This window comes from Dryas octopetala, chromosome 9, assembly GCF_963921425.1.
Source record: "Dryas octopetala chromosome 9, drDryOcto1.1, whole genome shotgun sequence".
In the NCBI taxonomy this organism is placed as follows: domain Eukaryota; kingdom Viridiplantae; phylum Streptophyta; class Magnoliopsida; order Rosales; family Rosaceae; genus Dryas; species Dryas octopetala.
In genome coordinates this window covers 205,323-220,018 of record NC_141374.1, presented here as the reverse complement: position 1 = coordinate 220,018, position 14,696 = coordinate 205,323, and the positions used below count along the sequence as shown (strand labels likewise).

Below are 14,696 nucleotides of genomic sequence, written 5' to 3'. Positions count from 1 at the left end.
TGTTGATGGAGTTGCACATATATATATTTAGAATAGTATTTTTTTTCTTTTATAGATTTAAGTTTTGTTGTTTAGCGAACACATTTTTTGATATATTGAATATCAAGATGTATATTTCAGTAAATATATAAATGAGATGTATGTAAGATTTTGTTTTGTTATATAATATCATATTGTCTTCATTTAGTTCAATTCTTGTTTATTGTCTTTGTGTTAATATAAATTTATTAATAATTTTTGTATTATATAGTTTTTGGATAAAAAGCTTTTAAAAAATTATAAAATTATAAACCTTGGACGACGAACAAATTTGTCGTCTTGTTTAGGCGATGAATTTGTTCGTTGCACTTTGGGAGACAAACCATAATTTTGTCGCCCAAAGTACCTTTAGAAGACGAATTTGGTTCGTCGCCCAAGGTATCTTTAGGCGATGAAATAATGATATCGTCGCCTAAAGTCTTGGGCGACGAACCTATGGACGAAATCCCAAAGTCCTTTTTCTTGTAGTGAGGTTTGAGTTCTAAAATACTGTCACTTTCAGCACATCATGGGAAATTTGTAAATACACCAAAAATTCATATAAGCTCGGATTGGTTTGATTCTTGGCTTAAAATGACCGTTGAGATGTCTAGTATCAAACTCCAAAGTTTCAAGTCAAGGCTCCATCCCGATCAATACAGAATTTGGAAATGTAAAGGAAGGTCAGTGGCCTCAAAACTTGGTTTTTCAAAGAGATTTGACTCTCGAGTGATCTTTACCATATCAAGAAAGCATACATGCATAAATATAGTTCCAGAAAATCAAACAAGACTGAAGAGTACAGGATCTAAGGTCTCTTACCCTTTCCCAAGCTCAGTTTCTGTAGGCAGCAACTCCAAGCACAGATGCAAGTGCATCAAGGTCTCAGTCCTAGCTAGCTTGCATGTCACAAAGATTCAAACTTTTTTTTGGGTAACCGAGGGTGTCCTAAGCCAACTTTCACGCACCAGACTAATCGCTTAGCCCAATCAAGGGCAGACAATCCACACCGGGCCTAAACAAGTGAATCAAGGTCTCAATCCTAGGTAGCTTGCATGTCACAAAGATTCAAACTTTTTTTGGGTAACCGAAGGTGTCCTAAGGCAAATTTCATGCACCAGACTAATCGCTTAGGCCGATCAAAGGCAGACAATTCATGCTGGGCCTAGAGGACTCACAAGGGATTTTACCTCCCTTGTTGCCTAGCTCCAAGGATCGAACTAGAGACTCAAACTCGGATGCCTGAGTTTACAGCTACACCTCCGAACCAATTCCTCCAACACCTTGGAGTTCAAAGATTCAAACTTTGACTACTTCTTAACACTACTAAGCCAAAATGGGAACTTGATTCTCAAATAAGTAAAGGGACTCACCAAAAAGATTAGTCCTGCTCTCAGATTGCACATGCAGCCATAAATACAATCCAGGTAAGTAATCGGGTCTGAGAAATACCAAATCCTTGGCTTGACTAACAAAATGAAAGGGTTTTGAGAATCAATGGCTCACCTTTTCTTTATCCAAGCACTCTCTACTCAGAGAATAGGTTCTCTGTTGGTGAAGACTTCAATGGAGGGTTTAGGAACAAAATCATAAAAGAGAAGAAGGTTGAGAAGTCCAACTCTCCTTTGATAGTCGCAGCTTGGGTTGTTCTTGATCAAGTGCAACAAGTCGTTTCAGCAACCCCAAAATACAAATACGGGTCTCTGAGTTAATGTAGGGCTCTAGTTGGATTTCTAACTTCAGAAAAAAGATCCTAAGATCGATCAGAGATCAAGAGAACAACAGGCAAGAGGAAAACTTACCAAATCTGATTATCTCTCCATTTTCCTTCCTTGTTCTCACAACCTAGAGACAACACTCTCAAGCTTCCCTTCTCGGTGACCCGCACACAGGGAGGTCACAAGGACAAGCTTTAGGGTTCGTGTTTGTGAAGTCAATGGACTGTTTGGCTGCTGGGGTTCAGAGAAAGACAGAACACAGAGACTCAGAGAGAAAAGAGAGAAAGGAGAAGGTGAAGAGGTGTTGGCGTACGTGAGTGTACAATCTACTGGGTTGGGTGTTTTAAAACCATCAGCCACACTCTCTCTCTTCTTAATTGTGTTTTAATTAGCTGTTTTAGCTAATTTAATGGGCTGCAATTTGGGCTTTGGGCCTAGGCTGTCCAATTAGGTTTGGGTTCAGCTAGGAATTAATTCCCCAAACTCTAGGAAATTAATTGGGCTAATTTAAGGGCTAAGGTCCAAGATAGTTAGATGTTCTATGCTTCACTAATTAAAAGCCCAATCATTGTCCAAATGATTAACTGTGAGTTACTAGGGTACCTTAGGGTTTCGGCTAAGTACACTTGTCACACCCTCCTTTTGCCACGTCATAACCCCGGGGTCTAAGTTAAGTGAAAAGACTATTTTACCCCTTTCTTTGTTAAACCTTATAACTTCTCTCCAAAATTACATTCTAAGTAGAGAAATTAAGAATGAAAGGGGAACAAGAAACAACACAAGTGAAATACAGATGCAAGGCATTTTGGTCAAGTACAAAAGTACAAAAGGTACAACAAGAGTCAAATACGATCACTACAAGTTAGCAAAACAGTAAGAGAGTGACCAAACTAATATCCTAAGGTCAAGTAATACCGCAAAAAATTCATATTGAATTTTTACCGGGTATCACAAAACACCACCTTGGTAATATGCTAGAAATTTATTTCAACAAATTCCCTTAGTTGTTCTTAATTTTCCACATAGATCTTAGTTTATTAATTTGGAAAAACATCACCTTTCACCTTTGATACCCAGTATCATTGGTAGTTAGGCCTATTTTTCCACATCTAGCTTGGTATTTAATCTCATAAATACTTACTCTTTGATTTCTAGTAGTGCCTTAGAGTTGGTGTACTTGAAATGCTTAGAGTTTGCAATCTCTAAGCAAAACAAGATCTAACCAAAGAAAAAAAAAAGTCACCTTTTGTGCTTAACATATAAAAACTCTTGGAGATAGTATCAAATTGATTTTTGGTACTCTCCTTTTTTGAGAATTTGTTAGATATTTTCTAGGGTTAATTTATGGTGGTATGGAATCCAAAACCTTGGTATTTCATACCATTGTTTGAATTCCAAAACTTTAAAAGTGCTAAATTTCTAGTTTTTCCATTTTATTTATCTAGATCTAGTTATTTGTCCAAGTATCCTGCAATTTATTTATCTTATTTTATATTCTTGCAATTTTATTTTATTTTATTTATCAATCATCAAAACTTTCTAAACTAGGTTAGCTTTAAGTTAATTAAAGTTTAACCTAGTAAAATTACCTTTTGAAAGCAATCCTTGTGGATCGACCTCGTTAAGTGCCATCTATACTATAGATTCGTACACTTGCGAGTTGTAATAATTAAAACACAACATACATGATACATATATTATAATATTAAAATATTTATTATTAAAAATATAATAAAGTATATATATAATCGGGGCAGGTTTGAGGTCTGGGAAATCAATACCATACCTGCCTTGTCCTCGATCAGTTTCCCGTTTAAATCCCTAAATCCGAACCTACTCCGTTTAGTATCCTTATTTATTTTTTAATCGAATCGGGTCTACACGGGGACCCGAATCCGTGGATGTGAGTATTAACTACTAATGTGGTGGGGTGGCTAAAACATGGAAGGATCAAGGATGATAATGAACATCTGTAAGTCATAAAGTCAAAACAGGTAGTAAAGTTGGTCCAAGTCTCACCCATTTCAAACAGAAAAAAAAAAAAAAAAAAAAAAAAAAAAAAGGGTTTCACCCATTCCTTCCAAATTAATTGGGGGGCACCCAAGGTTGTTTCATTACCAACGAGACCATCAATGCTCTTTATTTTACCCTTATGCCAATAATGAATTATCATTCCAATTTCATTCTTAATTTTTGTATCAAAATAACTTGCAAAACTTAAGGCACACAAATTATATATTATTAGTAAGGGTGGACACTGGACGGGATGACTCAGGATTGACCTCATCCCGTTCCCAAGACCGGAATGTTTAATAGGGAAGAAATCGAGATGGGATGGCCATTTTCAGAAATGGTACCGTGTAAAACCTATACCATATGGTTCGGGATGAGTCAGTACCGGCTTCGGTACCATTTGCAAATCGGCGGTGAGCTTATTTGCTGCAGCTAGTGGTCGACCAACAAGGGAGAGGGACGAGAAGTGATGGCCGGCATGAGGGAGTCACTCCGGTGGCCTTGGGTCGTTGGGTGGTTGGGTTGGGTCACGCGTGGGCTTGAGGTGGCTGGGTGGTGGGCCTGGTGCTGGTCGAGAAAGAAAGAGAGAGAGAGAGAGAGAGAGAGAGAGAGAGAGAGAGAGAGAGAGAGAGAGAGAGAGTTTTAAATTTTAAAATTTAAAATAATAAATAAAAGGTTGGAGAGAGAGAAAGAAAATTTTAAAATTCAAAATAATAATAAAATATATTCGGGCGACACGGGACGAGATGGTTTTCAAAAATTAGAACTTTTCTCATCCCATTTAGGAACAGGACAGGACAGGAAGAGACGAGACGAAATCGGGACGGGATGTGAAAAAAAAGTTTTGGCACGAGACTGATTGGGACAGAACGACACAGAATGGGACCGTTTCGTTATTTTCAGCCTTAATGCCCATGCCTAATTATTAGTTTAGAAGATAGATTCGGTTCATAGAATCATAATGTATATATGGAGGGTTCTTCAAAGTTAAATAATGGTCCAATAATATTAAATCGCTTTAGCTTTCAAATCTTATTGACCAATGACAACCAAGGAATATATTAACAATAACTGCAATTATTAGTGGTTGAACTTTGAAGCATAAGCATATGAATAGCACCTTGACATAGACCATGGCTTGACAACTGTACAAATAATTTGTGATAATCATATGCGTGGTTTATGGATCAATAAATTATATATAGATGGTAATTTAATAATTATTTAGATTTTATTGCATGGGGCTATTTATTATATTATTCCAGGACCTCAAGGTGTAGCCTATAGGAAGGTGTTGGTTTTGCTGGCATTGTTAATTGATTCTTTTAGGGAGCCATTAGAATATATACATATATTAATAGAGGAGTGCTCTAAAGGTAACCAGTTAGCAAGTTAATACGAAGCTAACCATGCTTTTGGGCCCACCACATCACTAATCTCATAATCTGAATCATTAATTATTTAGCCCCTACTTCAAAGATCATCATTGCAAAAAATCAACTAAATCGAAAATTATGTAGTCATCTAATTGAGATCAAATAAATAGACGATCAGTATTTTTGATAAAAAAATAGAAATAGTTGTTATTATAATCAAATGGCTAAATCACTTCCGATTTTGAAGATTTTTTACAAGAATAATCTTTGAAGTAGGGCCTAAAAAATAAACGGTTCGGATTTTGAAATTACATTGTATAGTGGGCCCAATAGGGTGGTTAGTTTTGTATTAACTTACTAATTAGTTAGTTTTAGAGCATTCTTCTATATTAATATATATATTTTATGAGCCATTAGAATTCATTAATTTCTTATATTCCTGCAAATCTTTTCTTTTATAAACAAAAATAAAAATAAAAGAAAAAAAATCAATAAATTAATAAATCAGCCAGAAAGTAGCAACAGGTCTTGGAAATGGGAGGAGTGTTAGTTTGGCAAATTAGGGAAGATCCAAACCCATTTACATAAGGACAGTACTTGAGTCACCCTTGGGTACCCTAAGGTCAACCCACCCTCCAAATTTTAATTTTGACAATGCCAATACATGATTGGAACGTTCACTTTTTAGATAATTTATTAAAAATTATTTCTGTAAAAAATTAAATTAATCGGAAATCGTTTAGTTATATAACTGTTATCAATTAAATAGAAAAAATCGATAATTTTCAATTAAAGAATGACTTTTTTATCAAATTGTTGATTTTTTATATTTAATTAACAACAGTTATATAACTAAATAATTTTTGATTAAATTAATTTTTTATAAAAATAATTTATAATAAATAATCTAAAAAATAAACTGTTCCATATTATCAAAATTACTATTTTAAGTAGCGTACTTTTACGTAAGGCAACCACCTCAATATGAATAGTCAAAAGAGTGAAGATGCCTCGACTCTTGGGGAGATAAAAGGTTAAAGTGTCTCTTTAGCCGGACGGACGAGACACAAAAGTGGGTCCGACTGACAGACCTCTCTTGACCTCCAATTCTCACTTTCTCTGTTTTCCCAGTAGATTAGATATTGTTTAATTACTACTTTACCACTCGTATCACCTGTTTGCTGTTACTATTATAATATGATTATGTCTGGGGAGCATTGGACTCGTGACTCCAGCAGCAACAGCAGTTGTTAGCACCGACAGAGCACAAGTCTTGCCGACAGAGCAAATGAGGAAGGACGCCCCAACAGCCTCCGTCCCCGGAGGCCCCGTCGCAAAACTATTCAGCAGCTGCTTCGAAACAAAGCCATTGGTGGCCACATTGCTTGCCCTCACACTCGTGATGCTCATCTGGAACCTCCCTCCCTACTACCAGAACCTCCTCTCCACCACCCGCTCCTCCGCCACCTCAAACACCACAACTCTTGACTCAATGGCCGAGCAGAAGAAGCTTTCGGCCCCAGTCACCGACCCCAACAAGCGCGTGTTTGAGTCCTATGGCAACGCCGCGGCTCTCTTCGTCCAAATGGGGGCCTACCGCGGCGGCCCAAGGACTTTCGCGGTGGTGGGCCTGGCTTCGAAGCCCATTCACGTGTACGGGCGGCCCTGGTTCAAGTGCGAATGGATCTCGAGCAACGGTTCTTCTACGAGGGCGTTGGCCTATAAGATGCTTCCCGATTGGGGGTATGGGCGTGTGTACACTGTGGTGGTGGTGAATTGCACTTTCCCTGTGAATCCTAATGCGGACAATTCAGGTGGTAGGCTGAGCATCAACGCCTACTACGGGCAAAGTCCGAGGAGGTTCGAGAAGTTCAAGGCATTGGAGGAAGCGGCGGGGTCATACAACGAGTCCAAGTACCAGCCTCCGTACGAGTACGAGTATTTGTATTGTGGGTCGTCGCTGTACGGAAACCTGAGTGCGGCGAGGATGAGGGAATGGATGGCTTACCACGCGTGGTTCTTCGGACCCAAGTCGCATTTCGTGTTCCACGACGCGGGAGGGGTGTCCCCGGAGGCGAGGGCAGTTCTGGAGCCGTGGGTGAAAGCCGGGAGGGCCACCATTCAGGACATCAGGGATCAGGCGGAGTTCGATGGCTATTACTACAACCAGTTCTTGGTGGTCAATGACTGTCTCCATAGGTACCGATATGCTGCCAACTGGACATTTTACTTCGATGTCGATGAATACATCTATTTGCCCCACGGCAATACTTTGGAATCAGTTCTCAATGACTTCTCCGATTTTACCCAATTCACTATTGAACAAAATCCAATGTCCAGTGCGCTTTGCCTCAACGATTCCACTCAGACTCAGCAGGAGGATTATTCCAGGTACTCAAATTTACAATCTATTGGGCATATATTAAGACCTCCATCTGCCAGTCAAATTATATGTATTGTATTTTTGGTTTCAAGGTGACATATATATATATATATATTTGTACTGACAGGGCCCTTCTAATAAGGGATCCCTCATTTAGTGTTAAATGAGGGATCACTCTGTGTGGCCCACACGGGTCGTTTTGTGTTAATCTGAACCGTCCATTTTTTACATCTCCGTTGATAGATCATCTCTGCAAAAAATCAGCCAAATCGAAAATCGTTTAGTCGTTTATTTAAGCGGTCAAAGTTTAAAACAAATAGACGAATAACAAATTCCTCTATAAACACCTAAACTTTGACCACTTAATCGAACGGGTAAACGATTTTCAATTTGGCTGATTTTTTGTAGGAATGATTTATCAATGGAGATGCAAAAAATGGGTGGTTCGGATTAACACAAAACGACTCGTGTGGGTCCCACAAGGTGATCCCTCATTTAACACTAAATGAGGGATCCCTTATTGGAAGGCCCTGTTTGTACTGAAATTGATTATGAATCAGGCAATGGGGGTTCGAGAAGCTGCTATTCAGGGACTCGCGAACGGGACTCCGTCGGGACAGAAAGTATGCGATTCAGGCAAAGAACGCGTTCTCGACAGGGGTACACATGTCTGAGAATGTGACTGGAAAAACGTTGCACAACACTGAGACCAAGATCCGTTACTATCACTACCACAATACTATAACACTAGAAGGCGAACCCTGCAGGGAGTTGGTGCCAATGTCGGCCAAGAACAACGTGACATGGTACAATAAGCTCCCCTATGTCTACGACGACAACATGAAGAAGCTGGCTGCCACCGTCAAGGAGTTCGAGCGCAAAACCATTGGGGATGTACAGCTGCATGCGCACATCACCACTCCAAGCCACACATAATATATAATTACTAAATTAAACAACTTGATCATGTATATTTTTGTTAATTAATGCCATCTTTCTCTCTCTCACTCTAGATTATATACAAATACCGACCGACTGCTCACGCGTGGCTTAGATGGTAATGATTTGAGATGGTCCATGAAATGAAATGAGTTGGCCTGCTAGCTGCTTGGTTTCTGAGACTTCACTACTAGCTTGCTTTTCCTGCTGGATCGGAATTGGGATCTGACCCCACTCTTCCCCCTTGTTGGTCACAAATTAAGCAATTAATGCTGAACATGTATAGTGAGACAAGGATGAAGGGTCCCAGATTGCCAGATTCCAGATCAATCGAATTAGAAGCTGAGTGTGAGTGAGTGAGTGAGTCGGTCACTGCTGTATTCCATTCCCTCTTCCTTTTATAAATTAGGAAAAAGAAATAAAATATTCTATCATTATTTGTAATTTATGTTTTCAATGGAAATTCTGTAAAGGAGTTTGTAAATGACGTTTTTCTCCTTTTATTGATGGGTAATTGCTTGCTTTTATTAAGTCCCAAGTAATCATTGATCACGACCAACTGCGCCATGCGATTCGTTGATGAAATGATTAAACTAGGACAGCAAGGATGTTGCTCAATGACTGATGTCGACTTCTTTTTTCTTTTTTTAATCCTTTAACGGTCTTTGACTCTTTGCAGAAGAGCCGTTGGTGGCTAAACGTTGATGGCATCATGCAAATGACAAGATTGGAAAGGAAAATACTTGATTCCTGAATTTTGAGCACCCACTTCTCTTTTAGCATTAATGTGCCCAATACAATAGAATGATATGTTAGTTTTTAAAACTTCTTAAAAATGTAACCAAACACTCCATCACCGGTGCAATTTGGATTGTAAAATCTGATTCCTACCGAATTCCATATGAAAAATTTTCAGTTTGGGCATACCTCAATTAAAATCAAAATCCAAAATGTCGAAATATGGAAATTCCAAATAATATTAGATTGGAATTGGAATATTTTTGTAAATTCAGATCCACTCTTAATTTAAACCTGAAAACTTTTTAAACTTTTCCAAGGCATTCTGATCCAATAATTTTGATAAATTTCAAAATATTTTGAATTTATATTAGTTAATATTATATATTTTCTAATTTATTTGATTTTCTACTAAATGTTTCATTATTTTTTATTTGTTTCAAACATACACATACATATATACTACAAAAGAAGACTAATACTATTCATATAATTATATGCTTAATATCACTTTTGCCCCCCAAAGTTGAAACAGATTCCCACATGTATGTCATGCCCCAATTCGGGATTAAGAGTAAATCTCGGATTAAAGAGTGAATCATACTCTAATTATAAAATTAACTTCCACAACTAAAATGTGACTAAAGAAAAAAAATGGTAATAAACTTCGTAATTCTATTATACAACAAAACTTGATTCAATCTTAATTTACATCGTACGCCTTGCTCCAGTACTATAGGTCACCCAAAGTTTCGAAATCAACTTAATTAACTTCAAACTCGATTCACACTTATTCAAAATAACTATATCTCGTTAGTCTTCTTACGGGATCAGATCTTTGGTTTTTGTACCTGCAAAGTCTATGAGGGGGAGAGAACCTGACATAACCCTAATTTTTCCTTACTTTTTACTGTACCGTCATTTTATTTTTTCGACTTGTTTACATTGGAATTAAGTTTTATTCCTTAGTTTTGACGAATTTTTTTGAATACCAAGTGACGAAGGATAGACCTTGGTAGCGTAGAGTTCATTTTTTTAAGAATAACGACGTTTGGTTCATTGAAATCGGAGTTTGGATGAAGAATTTATGACTTTCTGAAGTTGGATAATCATTTTTAGGCTATTATTTGATTTTTTGGAATTTAATTTTGAGAAGTTGGATTTTTCATAAAACTTATGGAAATCAAAACGTTATTTTTAGGCCTTACATAAATAGTATTCAATCTCACTAGTTTGTAGGATTTTTCGGAGCTCGGATGAATTTTTGGTGAATTTTCTAAGTTTGGAAGATTTTTAGAAAATATGAAAATAGAAATGCTGACTAGACTAACACGTGGCGTGACACGAGTGTGGCACCATTGATGCCTTGTGTGTGGCGTGAATGTACTTTAATTGCGTAAAATTGACCAATGCAATTAAGCATGGATTAAGTATCTATGTTGGGTACAATGGCACACACATGAAGGCATATGAGTGCACAACATGAAATCTCTCACCTTCCATAAACGAAGCGATTGTCCAAGAGAGTGTTGACTCGTAAAGTCTTTGGCCAAAGCATTAAAGTCGTGAATATTGACTATACGCTAGCTATAAGCAGTGGGATTGACACTTAAACCTTGCCCACAGTTATAGTCAATGGACATAGAATAAGAGAAGGACCGAATCATATCGTACTCATAATCGAATAGGTTCTCACACCGTCATTCATCTTATTTTGGGTAGCCATGATGCATAGCTAAGTGCCAATCATGAGCTTATAGAATCCAGAGAATTAATGCGGGATTTTATTAATTTTAATTATTGGGAAAAGTTAAAAGGGTTTAACTTAGTTTAAATTTCATGGCCAAATTAAGAGGAACCTATGAGGTCTCACACCTATAGATGAATGATGGAAATGACATATGTGGAATGAGAGAATAAATTAGAGAATTTATTCTAGAGAATAACTATTTAAATTCGTGACCCATGAATGAGAATTAATGTGATTAATTCTCCTAAGGTATGATGTTGTCACACATGTCACATTCAATGTGTAACATATACCTTAGAACCCAAAAGCACTTCTTATTTTTTTGCCAAACAAAAGTAAGAGCACTTTTGACTATTTGAAAGCGCTTTTAAGCTTTCTAAAAGCACTGACAAACAAGCCTTTTGACTAGTAATTAAGAAGCACTTGAATTTTTGAAGAAAAATCTATGAATTTCTAACAAAAGCACTTCTAGTGAAAGTGCTACTAAGCAAAAACGTTTCCTACAGAAACACTCCCAAACAAGCCCAAAGACATGGGGTCACAAATATAATTTTAAATAGTTGGTGAGTTAAAAGAGAAAATGACAAAAGGACAAAAGGACAAAAGATCCAATGGACAAGAATGAGTCACTTTAATCTAAGGGCCATGAGAAAAGATGGAGATGAATAAAAAGAGAGCCTTAAGGGCTCAAACCCTAAGGAACCAAGGCTTGCCGCACCCTCTCACAATCTCTCTTATCTCTCTTGTTTTCTCTACCCGCTCAATAGAGATCAAAGAGAGTTTTAGCAATCCTTTCTCTATACTCATTCCTCCCATTATGTCATCTAGTGTGTTAACCTCTAGAGAGTTCATAGATTTGAACTTTGGTGTAGTAATCAACTCAAGGTGGAAGAGGAGAGGCATTGGTGGTTCACTTGGCGAGGGCTCCAAGCTAAAGCAAGAGGTATAATTCCTATGCCTATCTTGTTAATTTCAAAGTTTTGAATGCCGTGTTTACATATTACAATCCATATGATCTTGGATGTTAAAGGTAGGATTTATGTTAGTCTTTTGTTGCCATATTCTAAATTTTGTTTAGAATGTCATGCTAGTATTTTAGTTACCTTTCATAAGCTTCTAAGCCTATGCCATAACCCTCTCTCATTCTCTCTATCTCATCTTTTCTCTCTTGTTTTCTCTACCCATCCCATAGAGATCAAAAGAAGATTTAGCAACCCTTCTATATACCCATTCCTCCCATCATTCTATATATCTAGTGTGTCAACCTTTAGAAAGTTCAAATCTTTGAACTTTATGGTGATCAACTCAAGGTAGAAGGAGAGAGGCATTGGTGGTTCACTTGGCTAGGGCTCCAATCTAGAACAATAGGTATAATTTCTATATCTATCATATTTCAAACTTTTAATATGCCATATTATACATTACAACCCATATGATCTTGGATGTTTAAACTAGGATTTTTATTGAGCTTATGTTGCCATGTTCTAATTTTTGTTTAGAATGCCATGCTAGTTTCCTAGTTACCCTTCAATATCTTTTCTTTCATTTGGTTTTCCTGGCTTCTTCCTCTATTAGGCAGAAGGATTCCTTTTAGCGCTGATTGAGCTCACTTCCATCAGTCATCGAGAATAGACAAAAAACAAAAATATTATCCCATATTCCTTCTAGGTGAATAATGGGTAACTACTACCTTTGATTAAAAACAAAGGCAAAATTGTAATTATGAAGGAATTTTAGGTGTATTTTAATCTTAGGTGGCAAAAATTTTGAGTTTGGAAATAATCCATTAACTAAAAATTCAATGGGTACAAATTGTAAAAAAAGAATTGGAGGGGTTGAAATCCAATTAACACCTTAATTTTGTAATCTAAACGTTATTTTCAAATAATTATCTAAACATTATTTGCAAATAATTTTGTTATCTGAACATAATTATTAGCTTGTAATTTTGTTATCTGAACATTATTTTCAAATAATTACTATAATATTACTCAAAAAATAATTTTTTGTGCTAATTTTAGTTTCGAGTTTTGATCTTGTATCTGCATGAGACTATACTATAGTTGCATGATATGGACAAATTCACTTAAATTCGACTAAAGCATCTAAAAAAAATCTAAGAAATTAGTTTTGTGTTTTATTGTATGATGATGTAGTGGTTTATTCAAATTTTTAATTTAGGGTTTGTTGATTAAACTAAGAAATAGTAAGAATTAGTATATATAAGATTTGGAAATAAAATGGTTTTTCTTGAACTTACCTTCAAAAGACGCTTTTTTTTCTTCTTTTACTTTGTTTATTTTATCTTTGGTAGCTTAAATCTTGTAGCTTGTGTTAGAGCAAGCCCAATGGTGAGGTTCAATTTCATTTTTTGCAATTTTTTGAGAAAATGTAGCTCCCAATAGGAGTTGCAATTGATATGAGTCGCATTTGAAAGTTTAATAAATTACTCTCAAATCTTGTTTTTGAAAGATTTTTAACAAGAAACACGTCCAAATAAAAAATTAAGTGCAGCCTAATCTGTCTGTGTACACGCGCGGAGTTGAAAAAATATACTACTGAGCGCTCGGTAGACAGTTTGGGTTTTTACTTAATTTTTGGGCCGGCTGAGATTTGGTTTAAAGTTCTTTCTCATTTTAGGACCCACGCACATAAAACTTAGACTTAAACATGCATGGAGAGAAACCAACCAAGTGGAATGACTGGTTTCTACTTTTTTTTAATCCAACAGGTAGGCCATGTGTAGATCCTTGAGTGGTTGGTTTCAATGCATTTGACATATGCATTGGGATACCACTTTTGAGTTGAACTTAAAAGTACTATTTAAGTTAATTGCACCTTGTGCTACTTGAATATTAAATTTGGAGTTGAATTGCAACCCCAACATTCTTAGTTTTTTTTTATTTGGGGAAGTTGGAGGTGGTTCCTAGACTTGAATGGTAGTTTCTGGGAGTAGGTTGGTTTTGGCATTTGCAGCTAGGGCTAGGTTGGTTCTTCCAAAAAATAGAAGAACCGACCAAAACCGACACAATCGATCCTAAACAAAACTGTCCGACGAGGGTCTAAAGCGTCGATGGCGATGCGCCTACTGAACCGGCAATGGCGGCTTGAAAATCACAAACCGTAGGTCCACCAATACCGAACCGATGACTTTCTTCTTATTCTTTTCTCTGGTTTCTTCTTTTCTTCTTCTCTTCTATAGTTTCACTTCTTCTTCTTCTTTTCTTCTCGTCGTTAGCATCCCATGCACAGCCACCATGAACCACCATCCACCACCACCACCATCCCGAAGCCTCCATAGCCACCACCGAAATCGACCAACAACAACTGAAACTACCCGTCGTTTTACCGACATTGTCGGCATTAGTGGCAATTAGGATTTGCCCATTCTGATAGGATTTGCCCATGGGCTGGCGGTTTGGTAATTGAACCGACCCCAGCCTTATTTGCAACTATGAAATTTGGTAAATATGTTTTTTTTTCCCCATGTTTTGGTTTATTTTTGTGAAAATTGGACATTAAATCGTCCCTATCGTTGGCTCCTCAGTGGCAAAGTGGTAAATAAAAGGAAAGTGGGGAGAATTTTTGTAATTAGCAAATTAAATACTAGTACCAAACTGCTAGTAAACTTGGTGAGAAGAATATTGAGATACTAACTTGACCTAAAGAACAATTTTGCGTGTAAAGCGCATTTGTGAACGTAAATGAGGCCGCCGAGTGCTCAGCATTTTGTCGAGTGCTCGGTAGGTGCATATGCATTG

General features: G+C 37.0%; 1 protein-coding gene across 1 annotated transcript; it reads left to right on the top strand.

The window, feature by feature from the left end:
• Positions 1 to 6,330: 6,330 nt before the first annotated feature.
• Positions 6,331 to 8,831, top strand: GALS1 (glycosyltransferase family protein (DUF23)). Its single transcript, XM_086227573.1, has 2 exons — positions 6,331 to 7,516; positions 8,069 to 8,831. Exons 1-2 carry the CDS (start codon positions 6,414 to 6,416, stop codon positions 8,442 to 8,444), a joined length of 1,479 nt encoding a protein of 492 aa, XP_086083699.1. The 5' UTR covers positions 6,331 to 6,413; the 3' UTR covers positions 8,445 to 8,831.
• The last annotated feature ends 5,865 nt before the right edge of the window (positions 8,832 to 14,696 follow it).